The sequence below is a fragment of the Bidens hawaiensis genome, unplaced genomic scaffold, assembly GCF_021521415.1.
Source record: "Bidens hawaiensis isolate Kalapana, Puna unplaced genomic scaffold, B.hawaiensis_p1.1 tig00029615_1, whole genome shotgun sequence".
NCBI lineage: Eukaryota > Viridiplantae > Streptophyta > Magnoliopsida > Asterales > Asteraceae > Bidens > Bidens hawaiensis.
The window spans coordinates 44,808-62,658 of NW_027494905.1; the positions used below are offsets into that span (position 1 = coordinate 44,808).

Here is a 17,851-nt window from a genome sequence, read left to right on the forward strand (position 1 = left end):
TAGGGTCTGGTCCCTTCTGTCACAAATATTATTAGGGTCTGGTCGCTTCTGTCTCAGATATTATTAGGTTTGGTCCCTTCTGTCTCAGATATTATTAGGGTCTAGTCCTTTCTGTCTCATATATTATTAGGGTCTGATTCCTCTGTCTTGAATAACCATACGGCCATACAACCGTACCTGTCTCGTCAATCATCCATACATTTGTTATCATACGTGTATACTTTGCATATCTTTTAGTTATGTATATAAATATATACATATTCATTCATATAAACATTCTATAGTAACAACGTTCAGATACATAATCATACGCGTACCATACACTTACCACTCAAGGTAAGTGTATTAACAATCACATAGTATTATACACACAGCCCCGAAAACGTTATAGAGTAAAGGGGCTAGAACTCACATGTTGTCGGTTTCTCTCTGAGTTAATGGTAATACCTTTCCTTAGTTGTGCATGGCTAACTGTGTAACAAGTTACGGGTGTCAATTATCTATTACTACTACTTCATACATCTAAGTTAATGAAACCCTCAACTAACTGGGGTCCGAGGGTAGCACCCCTGGTAGCGGGGTCTAGGGGCGGCAGCCCCTAGCAGGGTCTAAGGGGCAGAGCCCTTGTCTGGGGTCGAAATTAACCCTCTCCTAGCCATTCCCAAGCCCAAACCCAACATAATCCAAACACAAACACACAATTAAATTAACATAATATCCTTTATTTATTATTAACAAAAGTAGGATGTTACATGTAGTTAGGTAAATAAAACACCCGTTTTACGACTCCCAGTCGTGCTAGCGCCACTAGCCTGGGTGGGGTTTGTCAAACCCATTATTACTACTCAACATTACCCCGCGATCCCATCCTAGTAGTTCAAAGTATGTAAGGAATTTATGTGATATAGGCATCTAGTATAAACTTGTAATATATAAGAAATTACAAAAATCTAAAATAAGGCACTATGTAAATCCTACAAAACAAGTATATGAAAATGTCTGTGTTTTCTCCATTAAAGAAAGTGTATGAAAATGTTTTGTGTTTTCTCCCAAAAATCTAGTATATGAAAATATTTGTGTTTTCCCCCATAAAACAAGAAGGAAAAGCATGAACTCACCTGGTGACACGTGTAATAGACTTTCCTCAAAATCAAAAGAACGCACTTGGCTCGCTAACTGTGACCTAGTATAAGTGTTTAAGTTATGAGAGTGTCTTCAACAACATGTGACCCTTAGAATCACGTATAGACTCACACACGTAAACAAGCTGGACCCTACAACTCGATGATTGAATTAATGTTAATAGTTTTAAGTTGTTCTAACATGCATCCTATATCACACACCATGATCAAACCGTCAAGCAATAGTTATATAGTTCAAATTTTGATCAAGTATTTTTCAAGACATATTTTAGCATGTAAGATGAAATTTTATTCACCATGCGCACAGTAGAATTAAATTGCACAAATTTACCACATGAGCATATATGGATTTGGTTTCTCAATCCAGTTTTATAATATTTTTCTCACGTATAAAAAATTTATAATAAATCAATCATTGTAGATAGCTACAAACAGTTCATCAAATTGCCCAAAAAAAATTTTAATTTATTAAAGCCACAATAGTAATCCAAATCAAGCAAGCCAGTTGGGTCAAAATCCTAATTAAATTGTGAAGTTCTAGAAGTGGAAACAACCCATTTGGACCTCTCCTAAAAGAGTTATGATTTGGAGTAGACAAGCCAGAATTTGACTCCCGCGTCAACTTTGACACATGTTTTTGTAAACTCATAAATAATATTCAAAACTTGTTCAAAATTACCTTTCTGGAAAGTAGACTCAAAATACTACATCCTAAAATCAAGAATCAACCAAAAACACTTAATTATCATCGAGTACCAGCCACCACAATAAAAAGAACGAATCTGTCAGCAAGCTGTTATCATCAAAACTCAAACCCTAACATGTTTATAATATCTATAGGGTTCTAGTTTATCAATTAACATCATAATGATGTTCTCTCAGTAATAATTCAGAACTTTAGACCGTCCACCACCGCTTGATTAGCCGAACATCCCGAATGGCACCCACTGTGGCGGCCATTTGAGACCATCCACCACCGTTTGAACAATGATGAAACACCTACTTCCAACGAACGAAATGAATGGTGACCACCATGGCGCCTCATTGTAATCGCACCAAACGCAATTGGAATGGTAAAATGGTGACCACTGTGGAAAATGATTTCGTCCTTGAGGAAAAGGGCAGTTTTTTAGGGCGGGAGTATTGATACACACCGAACACATCAGCAGCATATTAACCACGTTCATGTACAGCCATGCTTAATTTGCATGCTTAAGTTATGCACCTTTGTTTTAGTTTGCATGTTTCCATGTTACACGTTTCCATTCCTAGAATTTAGAGTAGCTGAGTAGCGTTGGTTTATTAGTTCCTTTGCATTGTATGCTTATATAAGGCATTCTAACTTTGTTTAATGTTGAGCAGAAAATGAACTAATGAATTTTAGTTTTGTTGATCGCATCTTGTCTTTATTTCTTGGAGCATGACCCCCTTTAAGGGTTAACCTTTTACATGATGTCATCAAAACTCAAACCGTAACATGTTTATGACATCTCTAGGGTTCTAGTTTATCAATAACAATCAGTTAACATCATAATCATGTTATATCATCAATATTCAGAACGTTAGACCTAGGGTTTCATCTTGAATGATTAAATAAGCATCAATGTGTGGCACTTAAATGGAATGATTAAACTAACATGCAATCATCATTCGAAACACACAACAATCATCATGAACTCGATTGGACATTTAGGGTTTCATAAGAACTAATCAAAATCATAAAATTAATCAAAAGTTGAGAATGATCTTACCAGTTATGGAATGTTTAACAAACATCAACAATTTCAAGTAGTAGGCAGAAGATGAATTAGGATTAGGGAGTGGTTTGTGGACGTACAAAAGGAGAGGGGGTTAGACCGACGGTTTATGGCTGGGGATTTGGGTTGGAATATTTTATTTAATAATATACTAATCATGTTTACAAGAATGACCCCTTTAGAATGGGTTTGGGGCTTAAACGAACTTTTTAACACCAAGTCGGATTATAACGAATAATTATGACTATAATACTAACCCAAGTTAATAAAAATAAAGCCTCGTTAATATCTTTGTTAATACTATTTTATAAACGCCGAAAACACATAAATTACACACAATCCATAGCAATTTCATAAAACAAGCTACAAACTATATACATTTCATTTAGCACGTAATTTCATACATATAATATTACAAACACATGCTCAACATATTATTTTCATAGTTCACCAACGTTAGGGGTCAGACTCGTGTAGTTTGGTAGTTACCAAATTTACCGCTACACATGAATGTTTGTTCAATAACCGACACACTTAATTAACCCTAATTAAGTGAAATGAATGAATGTTTGAGATAACAGAGTTGGTATTAACGGTGCTAACCAAAAAGTTTTGGATGTCACATCATCCCCTTGTTGATGCGGCATTGCAATGGGGTGAAACTGAGATACTATACACACACACACACACTATAACATTATAAATTATTGAATAAACATAAGCAGAAGGTGTGTACCTGAAGCAGAGGTAATGACTTTCACTATCAGGTAAAACAAAGAAGCTATGAAAGTTGTCCAAGAAACAATATATATATACCTCTAATATTAGATGAGCCTATGTAGTTTATAGAACTTAAACAGTAATAATCATTGTATAAAAGTGCAAAATTATTTTCATAAGAAAACCTAACAGCAAAGTTTATGGTAAAATTCAAAACGCGTGTCTAACAATAAAGTTAACCACACTTGTATGGATCAGATTCTAAGACACAAATGCATTATAAGATTCAGTGAACATTGAAAACAAAGTCTGATATTCATTTCCTTGGCTTGAGTTGTTTGGAATATGTGGAGGTTATCCACTTGCATTTGATGGATTATCATTTTCCTCCAGCATCTGCACATTGAACCTTTGTTGTCTTGATCTAGAAGCATTAGCATACACTCTTGGTGTCTTTGAAGTCACAGAGTTGAAGTCTGAAGGTTCTTCAACTATTGGGTGTTGCTTTTGAGACCTTGTTGAGAGATTGCTCATTGGTGCAATCAATGCATTGGATACTAGGAAGCTTGGTCTCTCTTCCTTGATCATGTGATTTTCAATCATCTCATGCTCAGCAGCTTGTAGGAATGAGATGTCATCATCAAGCTTGAAATTTGGAAAGTTCACCTTCTCCCTGATGAACTTGCTTGCCGTGTACCACTCTCTAGACAATGAATACAACAACTTCTTGTTTAGATCAAAGTCAGTAATCTGTAGATCGGTTGTCCTTATCTCATTTACTATTGCAATAAACCTTTGCAACACAAACTTTAGTCTCTCTCCTTCCTTGAACTTTAACCAATCCAATTGTTGCTTCAGCCTATCCTTCTTGATATCTCTAAGCTCAACATTCCCTTCAAACATCTCAACAACCGCATCATACATGGCCTTAGCATTTGTGTGATGATTCACACTAGTCAATATTTCCCATGTCAACCCTAACTTCAGCATAAAAAGAGCCTTATCATCTCTTCTTTTCATTTGTCTCTCTAGTGCTTGATTTGCATTTGGAGCATCTGATGGAACATAAGGACCATCTTTAATTGAAGCCCAAAGCTCCGTATCATTATAGTTCACCACCGCCTCAAACAGCACCTTCCATTTGATAAAAATTCTCTTGGCTAGAAGTCTTAGGATCTTGTTGGTAGAAACTTCTTGATCGTTCATACTCTCTTAACTACCTTAGATCTGGTGCAAAACCTTCATTCACAATGTTTCCAACACAGTGGTCTTCAGTGAGCGTACAAAGCTCAGATACCACTTGTTAGGACCGGGATCTCATGTTACACTAAAACAGTTTGACAAGAACACACACACGAAATCAATTTATAAAGACCCACTGATTATATCCTGTGGAATCTGTTATAATCAGGATGTTGGAATAGCTATATGATTGTCTAAAACACTCACAAATATACTCAAAAGATTTCCAGTATATTATAATATTCACTAAAGAATGGTAGAAGTGTTTAGGGTTTGCATGGAACGTCTAGAGTTTCATATTCAATGATGTCCATACTAGATTTGCATAAATGAGGTCTTAGTCTCTCATTAATCGTTTATTCACACGTCCATATGATGTAAACCTAGTATTCTTTATATAGGCACATAGACGTTCCTTCTAGAAGCCCTAATGATTACAAAATACAATCAATATAAGTACAAGTGTAAACTAGGTCTTCGAGTATGATATATCCTTGTCGAGCAGACCTTGTAACATTGAGTATGCTTGAAACATGTCTTCGAGCAACCTTTACTTAGAATATTTTCCTTAGAAAATATTCTACTCTTAACATACTTCTATCTTCATGACTTATCCCAACTTTACTCGGACAAATCCCATGAGCAAACATATTCTTCTAGATCTCTTCAATCTTCACTAAGGTTTATTGAACCATGCTCAAAGCTTTACTTAGAACATATTGAGATCACCCTTTATTGTATCCATGCTCGACCCACCAAAATACTCGTAAACTTTGGTTTAAGCTCGAATAGATCAAGTGTTTGCTCGGATGGCAAACTTTGCTTGATGAAGAACATCCTTGCTTGAAGAGGTGTAGCTTGCTCGAAACTTTAAACACTTAGAAGAATTCTGAAAGATAATCTTATATGTATAAGATATCATGCTTGAGTTAGTAAAAGTCGTGCTCGAAGGTCCAAGCTTGCTCGAGTTCCATACTTAGCCATTTTCTGAGGAGGTTGAGAAGATTCCAATCTTCCTAGTCAATTTCCTGACCCAACATATACAAATAGTAAATATAGATATGTATAATAGAGAATGCAAGAGGAGATAATGGTTGAGACCTGACAGTTAAAGTGCAGCTGAGGCGATTTCAGGATGCTTAACCAGTGACTGGTCGTTGGGGTTGGAGTGAGCTGATAGTGTTATGCCTTAGCAGCTCATGGACTTAGCAGCTCGAGGGACTAACAGCTCAGTTAATGATAAATACCCTTTGGAGAGGGAGATCTCTTAGTGAGTAGTATTCTGGTGAGTATTATTCTAGAGAGAGAGAGAGAGTAGAAGAAGAAGAAGAAGAATATAGTGAGAGTGGGAGAGTTGGGATGAATAGAGAGTAAAGAGTGAGAGAGTTGGGATGAAGAGAGATTATAGGCAGTGTGGGAGCTTCCCTATGGAAGCTTAAGCTTTTATAAGAGAAATGGGTCTCCTCCTTTTAGCTTACTGAAACAAGTCATCACATTTTTACATAACTTCTAGTTTTCTTAGAGTCTGCAAGCAGATATAGTTGTTTTTCCTCAAAGTTTAGCTTTATGTCACATCAGAGGTGTCAGACTTCAGCTTTCTGTCACATCAGAGGTAACAGCCTGAGGTTTACTGTAGCAAGAAACTTCCCTTGCCATGCTAGCTATGGTGATGGAGCTCCAAGCTTCCCAACTTAGCCATTGGAGCTTGTGGCTTCTTAGAAATTAGGATTCTTTAGCTTGTAAGTGGGTATGGGTACACACGTCATCATTATTCATACATATCACATTCACAACCCAAGTAGTAACGACTATGTGGAATTGCATTGAAAATAATGTATTAATTTGAATACATCATTCATTTTGAAATTCAATTTTGATTTCTCTTTGTTAAACCTGGATATATTCACTATTATTGTCATCAATGTTCATTTACACCCAGATTCCATCAATTCCAATGTAACACATGCCCTAAAGAACAATAACCTTTAATACTAGGCTACCTCAATCGCTTCACCATGATATAAGCTCATTGCATGATAACTGTTGCTACAACGGGCATAGCTAACAATGAAGGTATGGTAGGGTGATGATATGGACGCTTCCAGGGTCACCTTCCAGCTTCCTGCTTGTACCTACAACACGAAAGAACTTGTTACAAGGGGACCAGAGACCGAGGTCTCTAGACCACCCTCCGACGCTCAACATTAGTAATTTATCCCATGAAAGTATATAAATAGTAAATATAGATATGTATACTAGAGATAGAGAATGCAAGAGGAGATAGTGGTTGAGACCCGACGGTTAAAGAGAAGCTGAGGCGATTTCAGGCTGATAAACGATGACTTGTCGTTGGGGTTGGAGTGAGCTGATAGTGTTATGCCTCAGCAAGTCGTTGACCTAGCAGCTTAGAGGCTAACAGCTCAACTAATGATAATTACTCTTTAAAGAGGGAGATCTCTTAGTGAGTAGTATTTTGGAGATAATATTCTTGAGAGTATTAGTGAGAGAGTGGGAGAGTTGTAATAAAGAGAGAGTAGAGAGAAATAGGGTGAATGAGAATGAGAATACATTTAGATAAATGTTCCTTTTAAAGGCAGTCGGAACCTTCTATGGGGGAAGCTTAAGCTTCCTATAGGGAAAATGTCAGGTCTTTTTTCAATTTATGCCAGACTGGGTGCATGTCATTTCTGTGCAACCTTTGTCCTTTGCCTGTCATGTCGTTGCTTTTACTTTATGGCAGTAGCAACCATGTCTTTTTCTGCCATTTACTGTAACAAAAGCTTTCTGGTCAAGTTATGAATCTTGTTTGACAGCTTGCGCTAGCTGTTTATATATTCTTAAGCTTCCTCAATTTGTAAACTTCAGCTTGTGAACAGATAGGGATACCTACACCATCAATAACCGATGCTGAAAACTCAATACTTAACCTTATAAACTCGAAACTAAAAAAAAAGTTCCAACTACATAATAACACTTGAAAAGTGTGAGAACACATCTAGGAATATTCACCCTTTTTGAATAAGTATGAATATTCATTCATGATTTCGTAGTATCATAATCCTAGAAACATGGGTTAAAAACTTAAAAAAGATAAAACTTGTAACAATATTCAGTTTTTTTCATCTATATTCACAAAACAAAACAATAACTTCCCCAAATCCTTTCATTCCCATTAATATTAATATTAATATTTAATATTATTATTATTATATATTCTTCAATTCAATCAAATCTCTCCCCAAATCAATGAAACCGTTTTCTAGGGTTTTCAATTTCACACACTCAATGTCGATACTCTCTGTTAATCAATCCACACTTTTATCACATTCTTGTTAACCCAATTTCTCAATCGGACTGTTGAGTCCTCACAAAAAAGAGCCGGAGAATTAGGGTTTTCGTTAATTGTTCGGATTTCAATCTAATTTTGTTAAATTATTCGTTTTTACATCCAATTGAACAAACCCTTTTGAGGAATTGTGATGTTTTAACCATTAAGCCTCTGTTTTGCAATGGGGCAATTGAACAAACCCTGGGTGTAATTGGGTTGTTTTAATTTGGGATTTTTTTTATTTTTTATTTTTTTGGTTTTTTGGAGGTTTAATTTTGGAAATTGGGGGTTTTTTTTTTTTCTGATGGTGGTATTGAAGGGTTTGATTTTAAACACTTCAATGCATATTAGGGTTTTTTTAGTTTTATTACTATCTTGTGTTCAGTGTTGATAATGGACAAAACTGAGCCTACTTTTGTACCCGAATGGTTAAAGAACAATGGAACCTCTGCTGCTACTTCATCTCATCAATCTTTATTGCAGTCTGGTAATTGCTATTTGTTTGTATGTTAGTTTATTTGTAATGTTAGTTTTAGTTTCTTGAAATGTGATATTTTTTATATAGATGATCAAAGTTTGCTGGTTAGAAGGAAGTCGTTGATTAATGTTGATGATAATGATTCGAAACGCACTACGAGTACGACTTCTTCGTACTTTCGTCGCGCATCTAGTAGTAACGGTCGGTTAAGGTCGTATGGTAGTTTTGGGAGACGGGATTGGGATAAAAATAAAGAAAAGTATGAAAACAAGTACCGTGATTTTGACCCGTTAGGTAGTATGTTGCCAAGTAGGTTTGAGAAAGATGGATTAAGGCGTTCACAATCGAATCTTTCTGCAAAACGAGGTGAATCTTGGAATAAGAAAGTGGTAGGTGAAAGGAACGGTAGTAGTAATAATAATGGGAAAGTGTCATTTGAGAAAGATTTCCCTAGTTTGGGGTCGGATGAGAAACAAGGGGATTATGAGATTGGTCGGGTCCCGTCTCCGGGTTTGAGTACTGCTATTCAGAGTTTACCGGTTGGTAGCTCGGATGGTATTGGTGGTGGTGATGGTTGGACCTCGGCTCTGGCTGAGGTGCCCGTGATGGTTGGTCCCAATGGGCCAGGTTCAGTGTCTGCAACTGTGAGTGTGGGGTCCATTGGGCGGAATATGGCGGAGGCTTTGGCTCAGGGTCCGCCTCGTGCTCAAACTGCTCCTCAGGTACTTTGAATGAACATGGTTGAATGATCAATTTTTAATGTTTGTGTAAGCTGTTCTTAGTTATTTTATAATTATTTAGCTTTCAAGTAATCAGTTTTCAATAATTTGTTTATGCTATATGCCATAGGGTTGATTATTTAAAGGTAAATAAATTTACCAATTTACTCTGTTTTTCTTAATAATGCCTTCCTTACATGACAACACCTTTATTATGTTCATTATCACTATTATTTCTTTAAAAATCAGATTTAGTTAAAATTTATTGCTGATCGTTTGATTCTGATTGTTGAAACTGTTTATTCTTGTAACTGAATAATCGGTTTTTAACGTTTGTATAAAGTGGTTCTACTTATTTTTTTTTTTTTTTTATTTAGGTTTCATATGGTTAGTTTTGAATTATGTGTTCACCTCATCTGCAATAGAATTGATTATCTAAGGGGTTAGAATCACCAGTTTTTTTTGTTTTTTTTTTCATTCTTATTAAGGTGTTAAAACTCAAAAATGTTAGTTTTGAATAATGCGCTTGCGTCATTTGCAATAGAGTTAATTATCTAAGGATACGTTACAACAACAACCAAAACCCAATAAATCCCACAAATAGCAAAGCTATTGGTAGGGTCCTCCGGAGGGTGGGATGTAGGCAAGCCTTACCTTTGTCCCTAAGGATAGAGAGCCTGCTTCTAGAGAGACCCTTGGCTCCAAAGAATACTTAACACATAGATATACAAAAAACATGAGGGGCGTGCGCGTATGTGTGTATATAAGCAGCTGCCAATAAAACTATATGTGGTGAAAGACTGCATGGTAAAAAAGACAGATATAACATCAGAAACAGCATGTAACATAGATACAAGGAGATAATGACATGCAAAATCCACATAACGTTTGGGGAAAAGGTAAGCCCCTATGAGCTACCTAATTGTGCATCTAAGGATACGTTAAACTAATTGTTTTTTCTTAATAATGTGTTTCTTTCACGAATTTTTTTTTTTCATTTAAGCTATTTTTCAGCCTTTTTTTACTTATTTTGTTGTTATTAAGAGGTTAAATAGTTGGTTTGTTGTTTTCGCTGTTCACCTCATCTGCAATAGAATTGGTTATCTACGGGTAAATTAAAATTACCAAATTTCCCTGTTTTTTAATAATGTTTTCTTTCATAAAACGTATTTTTGTTCATTTTAGCGATTATTTAATAGTCGGACCTATTTAAACACTTAAATATCTGTTTTATTTTATTTATAGCTTTATTATATGATTCTGTTTATTGAAACTGTTTATTCTTTTGACGGGATGACCTGTTTTTAATGTTTGTTTAAACTGATTCTACTTAATTTATAAATTATTGACTGTATCACATAGTTTTGAATATTGTGTACATCTCATCTGCAATAGAATTTATTGGATCAGGGTAAATTAAAATTACAAATGTACCCTGTTTTTTATTTTATTTTTTTTTTTGTGAAAACACTTCTTTTTGTTCATTTTAGCTATTATTTTTGTAAATAATTAGATCTTGTTAAACACTTAAAACCATCTGACTGTTATTACTTCACAGTTTAGACATCGTCTCCTACATTTTGTTTTATCTTATTCTTATTCATAGCTGATTATTATATGACTCTGATAATTAAGTTTTAACATTTGTATTAGCTGATTCTGCTTAATAATTAATTATTTAGGGGTCAGATAGTCAATTTGTAACATTTTTTTTTATTTGCTACCTTTAGTTATTATTTCTACAAATAACCAGATCTTTAAACCTCTTATAATTTCAGGCATCATCTCTTACAGTTTGTTTTAGCATATTCAGAGCTGATTATATTTTTTGATTGATTTATATCCCATAATTTTTTTTCGATGTACACATTTAAATTTCATGTGCATTTGTGATACACATTTGAGACCCAGTATTTCCTTTGTATTTAATTTTTAATCACTGCAGTTGTCTGTTGGAAGTCAAAGACTCGAAGAGCTTGCCGTGAAGCAATCCAGGCAGCTGATTCCCATGACTCCATCCATGTCTAAAGCCTCGGTAAAACTCACTTGTTAAATATTTTATTAATTTAATTAATATTAGAAGCTTCAAAATTTAGCATTCATTTCAGAACCAAATGAAAGTTATATAAATAATTTGTTATATTTTATAAAACATTTGTAGGCTTTGAACTCTGATAAGCCAAAGCCAAAGGTGGGGCCACCGCAGCTTCAAGGTTCCCACATTATGAACCACTCACCCTCCACCCGACCCGTGTCCGTGAACGCTGATGTCAACAAATCATCATCTTCATCATCAACAACTGTTGGAAAACTTCATGTCCTTAAACCATCACGTGAAAGGAACGGTACCACTATCACAAAGGAGTGTGCGAGTCCTACAACAGGTACTAAATTGCCCAAAAGCCCTTCTGTTGACCGCAAACCCTTGGTAGAAAAGAGACCTTCCCCTCAAGCCAAGAGCCGAAATGACTTTTTTAACCTTATGAGGAAGAAAGCTATGGCAAGCAACAACTCATCATCATGCGCTGTTTCTGTTGACCCGCCTGAGTTGACCAATGATAAGACCAGCGAAAGTGGGGTCCACTTGAATGAGGATAAGGTTGACTTAGGAAGTGATGGTGATGTTTGTGTTGTGACTGAGAATGTTAATAGTAATAATAATAATGTGAAGGATGATCTGAGGTCTGATGTTGTTTTAGACCCGGAGGAAGAAGAGGCTCGGTTTTTGAGGTCGATGGGTTGGGAGGAAACTACTGAAGAAGAATGCCTTACGGAAGAAGAGATTAATTCGTTCTACAAGGATTTGAGTAAGGTAAAATGTCTGAAATGCCCTTCGAAAATAATTTTAAAAAGATATATGTTGATCCAAGTTGAAGTATGGGTGTTTATAAACCGATTGAAGCACCCAAACCGAACGGTTCAGTTTTGGTGGTTCGTGGGTTTAACTAGGGTTGTAAACGGCCTGAGTCGAGCCAGGTTGGGCTCTGGTACCAGATATTAAAACGGCTTGGCTCGGCTCATTTAAAGAGCTGAAAAGTTGAGATTGAACTCGGCTCATACATAGCTCGAGCTAGAAGTTAAATGAGCCGGCTCGGCTAGGTTATTTTAAAGAGCTAAAAATCGAACTCGGCTCGTAAAAAGCTCGAGCTAGCCTTGTGACTTGTGAATTGTTTTTACACATTGATATATAAAAGACAGAAAAATATTTTTTATAATATTTTTTTGGCTAGCCTTTTGCAAGCTGTTTTTTAATATTAAGTTTAGCTATTAAAAAGATCATAATACAAAATTTACAAAATAGAAAATTTATAGCATTATGTGTGTGTGTGTGTATAAATTTGTGGTTTAATTTGAACAAGCCATGAGGCAAACCAACCTTGGATCGGTTTCGGCTTGTTTACAAACTGATTCGTCTCGGTGTGAGTCATTCAAACGTTCTTTCTTCTAGAGCGTTGTGATATTTTTGAACAACCTTAGGTTTAACGGTTTGGTTTGGAACTTAGAACCGATCGTTTATTTATTTATATTTATTTATTTTTTATTTATCGTAACGTTGAACCATTTAATCATATTAAAATTTTTAACAGAAACGTTAGTTTAGAAAAAATTTAAAAAATAAATTGGTTTTAACCGTCAATAATGATTTCGTTGCATGTACATTGTTAAGTTGACCTTGAGTTATTTTTGTTTATGCAGTATGTGAATTTAAAAACGGCTTCGAGTTTTTTCAAAGGAACACAGCTGAAGTCGTTGATGCCTCTCAACCTACTGATGGGAAAGAATGGTGAATTTTCAGCAGACACTACTAAGGTGGATTCTTGAGAGAAAAAAAAAGTGTAGGAATCAATCAGGTTTTTGTTATGGAAGGTGCAAAGAAATCTGGGTTTTTGTTTCTTTTTACAATTTACCTTTCAGTTCTCAACAAAATAGCTTTTATGGTTTATTAGTCATTTTTAAAAAAAGAAGAAAGAAATTTGCTTATCCATGTTTTTTTATTGGTTTTTTGTTTGTGTGTGTGTGTGTGTGTTTTGATTAATATGGCACCCCAACTAAAGTTTGGTAGTGATGTACAACCGGTTCAAGGTTTTAAAGATACATAAACAAATTGGATTTTATCTTCCATGCACATTTAAGTTTCAGTTAATTAATTTACACTAGTATTTTAACCCTACATGATGCGGAGAGAATTTGATTATTTGTGTAATGATGGCAATTGGTATACCAACCGAAAGAGAGAACACAGAATCATCAGGAAAACCTTAATTAACCAAGGGAGCTAAACATATTACTAGCAAAGTTGAGGCACACTTTATTAAAATTAAAGTGAAGACTAAACATGTGTATATGGGCTAAACACATTATTAGCAAAGTTGAGGGATTAGCAAGGTTAAAAACAGAGAAAAGAAATTTCAAAACTTTATTAAACTAGAGGGGTTAAACGTTTATTAGCAAATTTGAGATAAAATAACAAAAAGAGCTTTTAAAATAAAAATATATATTAAAGGCTAGCACGTGACAGCACGTAATTGGCTCATGCTACTAATAGTGTCATTTTACGAGTATAAGAGCATTCCCAGCATGTTCCTTACCCTATATCCATATATATCATATAATTACATTAAAAAACACTGTATTTCTCTCTCATGTTTAATTAAATAATATTTTTTATACCTTTATTATCATATTTTCTCTCTCTTTTACTCACAACCACTTTACGAAAATACTAGATTTTATCCCCTGTATTACGAAGATTGTTTTATATTTTATCGTTTTTTAATATTTATTTTTTGGATTTTAAATTTCTTTATTTTAATAAAGTTAATAATATACTTAGACCATGTTTGTGATTCCTTATTTGCACCTTCTGTTGACTTATATAAGTTGTTTTTGACAAGTTACTCCCTTCAAACTTATCAAAACATTCTTTTTCCTTCTTTAAAAACTTAAAAAAGTCACATTACCCAACACCTTTTTAACTTATAAAAGTTAATAATTTACAAGAAGGAAAAAATAAGGAATCCCAAACACCCCATTAGAGTTTGATGATAAATGGGTTTCATAAATAAATTATATGTTATAACCCGTTTAAAAGCTATTTAGATTTGGTGACTTCATGACCCGCTTATTTTTTTTACTATAAAATTGTTTCTTTATTATAAATAATATCTTTAAAAAAAATCGGCTATTAATTTTTAGTATATCCCTATTTTATAGGATTTTCACATCAAATATTTTGTAAGATTAATTTTTTATTTAATGAGATGTTATAACTCGTTTAAGAGCTATCTGGGTTTGGTGAGACCTATACCCGTAAATTCGGTCAAATGTATAAGAAGCCTCCATTTACAAATAAAGCAATCTGATGGTTTGAAAAAATTTAGAGAGCAACCAGAGAGTTTTTAAAGGCTTTCGTTTATATATATTATAGATTAAAAAATTATACAGCATCTACAGTGAAACCCTAAATTTAACTTTCCCATCTAAATTTTCTCTCTACTCTACTCATAACCATACCATATAATTTGTAAGTCCCCCTCATATAATTTTAGGTAATGGATTCAGAACGCTCTAAGTATGTTTGCCTTTTAATGTGTTCATAATGTGTGTTTCGTTTTGTTCATTTAAGGCAATAATTAGAGATTTGTGGGTTAGTGGGTCAATTTGCCTTTTAATTTTCTTATTCTATATTTATTTCACTTTTAGTTAATGAAGTGGAGTTTATGTAAAAAAAAAAAGGACCGACTGCGTTGCTCCCTCTCTTGAGGGAACGATTTGTTATTTTCATTGTTGATACAAGCAATGGCTAACCTAGAACCAAATGTCAGAGATAACGCTTAAAATTTTTTTTTATCGTATTTTATACAACGTAAACTAAACAAAAATAGAAACACGATGATAAATAAATTTAAACACATAGACTGCATATTTCTCCTTTTTAGTTTTTGAAAGATTGAAATCGAGCCAGCGCATCCTCTTTTTTTTTTACTTTATCAAGCGTTTCTTTTTCGACCGCACAAATTAAAGCATTGTTCAAATACTCATCACCCATTTGATTGCATAAATCCGTCTTGATAAGCTTCATTTTAGAAAAACATCTTTCAACGGTTGTGGTTGCAACCGGTTAAACCAATGCTAGCTTCAATATATGATAAACCAAAGGAAAAGTTGCGTGTTTTCCAGTTCCCACCATTACACAAGCAAGGTCACACATTCCACCCAATTTTGCAAATTTATCTTTCTTTAAAGTGTGATAAAAGGTCGTAAAATCACCCGAAATACACCCTCTTTCTTCATTACTAAAGTCATTCGGATACATATCAGAAAATGTCACTATCTTTGATATGCCAAACTTAAAAAACGAATCAAACGGATTTAAACCGGACATATTTTCTATCAAACTAGTTAAGACATCACAAAATTTATTTCCAAGTTCTTATCTTAAATTTGCATATCCAAACGGTATTAAAAACTTCAACCTCAAAATGATGTCGATTAGTAATGATATTTTTTCGGTTTCGTTGATTACCATAACTTTCCGTCATATCTAACATCTTGTTTTTTTCACAAAAGAAAATGTCACTCTAGCCAACCTCTTGTCAAACCGTTTTGTCTTAGATTATTCAATACTCGGTTTGCCCCGCTTATCAACTTAGACGCTTCTAACAAGTCTTGATTATTTTTTTAAGATTCTTTGATAGAGCATTTGTGACGCCTAAAATATCGTCTAACAAGTGTATATAAAACACAAAATCAAGACTCTTGAAATACTTAAGAATACTTTTCGCATTAGTTCGTTGCTGCACACTCTCTCCATTTTCTTTAATAAAAGCAAGTACATCAACAACTTCCGGGAATAATTTTTGCAAACTTATGATTGTTATATATTGACAATTTATATAAACAATTATATTTTTAGTTAAAAGTTTAAGAATACCTAAATTGAGAAACTATATGTCAAACCGTGAAAGTGGGTTTGAACCGGTGAACCACCTCTTCTCGGCTGCAGCGTGGAGCGGTGGAGGTCATTGGTCAGGTGACCGGAGGAGGAGAAGGGCAGACTGACAGATGGCAGCCCACAGCAACGCAGTGGTGTCTGGTCACGGTGGTGGCAGTTTTTAATTAATTGAGGACCGTCAATTTTGTTTTAAGTATAACATATATTATTTTAAAGGTTAATGGGTTTTATTGGTGGGATTTACACCTTTGTTTTGGCTTTAGTTGGGTTGAATTTTTAAATTGGTTGGGCTTAAAACGCTTGGAGGTAACGTTATATTATTTTTCCAGGGGTAACGAAACACGAAAACCGATCTAATTTTTTTTTTACACTACCGACGAGACCTAATAACGAATGGCAATTTGATTCGAATATAAAACAGATAATCAACGGTCAATTTAGGATACAAATGACACTACCTGATTCGAACCGAGGAGCTTCCTAACTTGAGTTTAGGATACATAAACCACGACCTAAATCAAGAATAGGTTCTAAAGAACACCATCCAGGTTGGATTAGCAATGGAAATAACAAACCAGACACTCGAGAGAGAAACGTAGTCAACCCAATTCATACGAACAACCAACCTCTTCATTAACTAAAAGTCACGTACATATAGAATAAGAAAATTGAAAGACAACCCATGACCTGTAATTATGGCCTTAAACTTAAACGAACCAAATGAAAAACACGTGCAAATTAGTAAAGAGTAAAGTGTCAAAATCGTCCTTAAGGTTTGGTCAGTTATACAATTTTCGTTTAAAAAGTTTCTTTTTGCATATGAATCATCAAGGTTTCTCATTGTTTGCCAATTACATCCAACTCACTAACTATGTTAGTTTTTAAAGTTAAATGAAGGGCAAAACAATCTTTTTCGATTTCTTTCTGTATTTTATTGGAACTTCATACTTCTGCATCATCATCATCATCTGGCCATCCACTACCACCTACCACAAGTATCACCATCATCGTTCTCAACAGCACCACTGAACCACCACCATTTGCAAGACCCCCAAATCTAAGTCAAGAAAACTAACTTATTCTGATTTTCTGGGTTCAAGCAACCGGCGGTGGTTGTGGAGAATCCTTTATTCATTTGCCGGAAAACGTGGGTGCGGGCTAGGAGTTTAAGGTGGGAGGGAGGACCCACGCCATCGTTCTCCGGCATCAAAAACATACCCCATTCTCTAATCTTCTTCTCCGGCGAATAAACCCTAATGCCAGCCACCGTAAAATCCAACAAGTCGGAAACTCGCCATCACCAAATATCACCATTGCCTCTCGTCAACCACCGCACAACGTTGATTAAACACCCAATTTGGTGATTCGATATTGTTCTTGTGCAAATTCAATCCCGCCATTTTGTGAAGACCCAAGTCAGTTCGATCAATTATGACCAAATTTCATCAATCGACCCGGTGGAGGCAGGTTCATAACAACCCTAGACATCGATTTTCCATTAGAATCAGTG

At 34.9% G+C, this 17,851-nt stretch overlaps 1 protein-coding gene across 1 annotated transcript; it reads left to right on the plus strand.

Annotated features, from left to right (window-relative positions):
• The first annotated feature begins 8,484 nt into the window (after positions 1–8,484).
• LOC143579145 (uncharacterized) lies at positions 8,485–13,345 on the plus strand. Its single transcript, XM_077062532.1, has 5 exons — positions 8,485–8,676; positions 8,755–9,389; positions 11,332–11,421; positions 11,548–12,198; positions 13,083–13,345. Exons 1-5 carry the CDS (start codon positions 8,583–8,585, stop codon positions 13,206–13,208), a joined length of 1,596 nt encoding a protein of 531 aa, XP_076918647.1. The 5' UTR covers positions 8,485–8,582; the 3' UTR covers positions 13,209–13,345.
• The last annotated feature ends 4,506 nt before the right edge of the window (positions 13,346–17,851 follow it).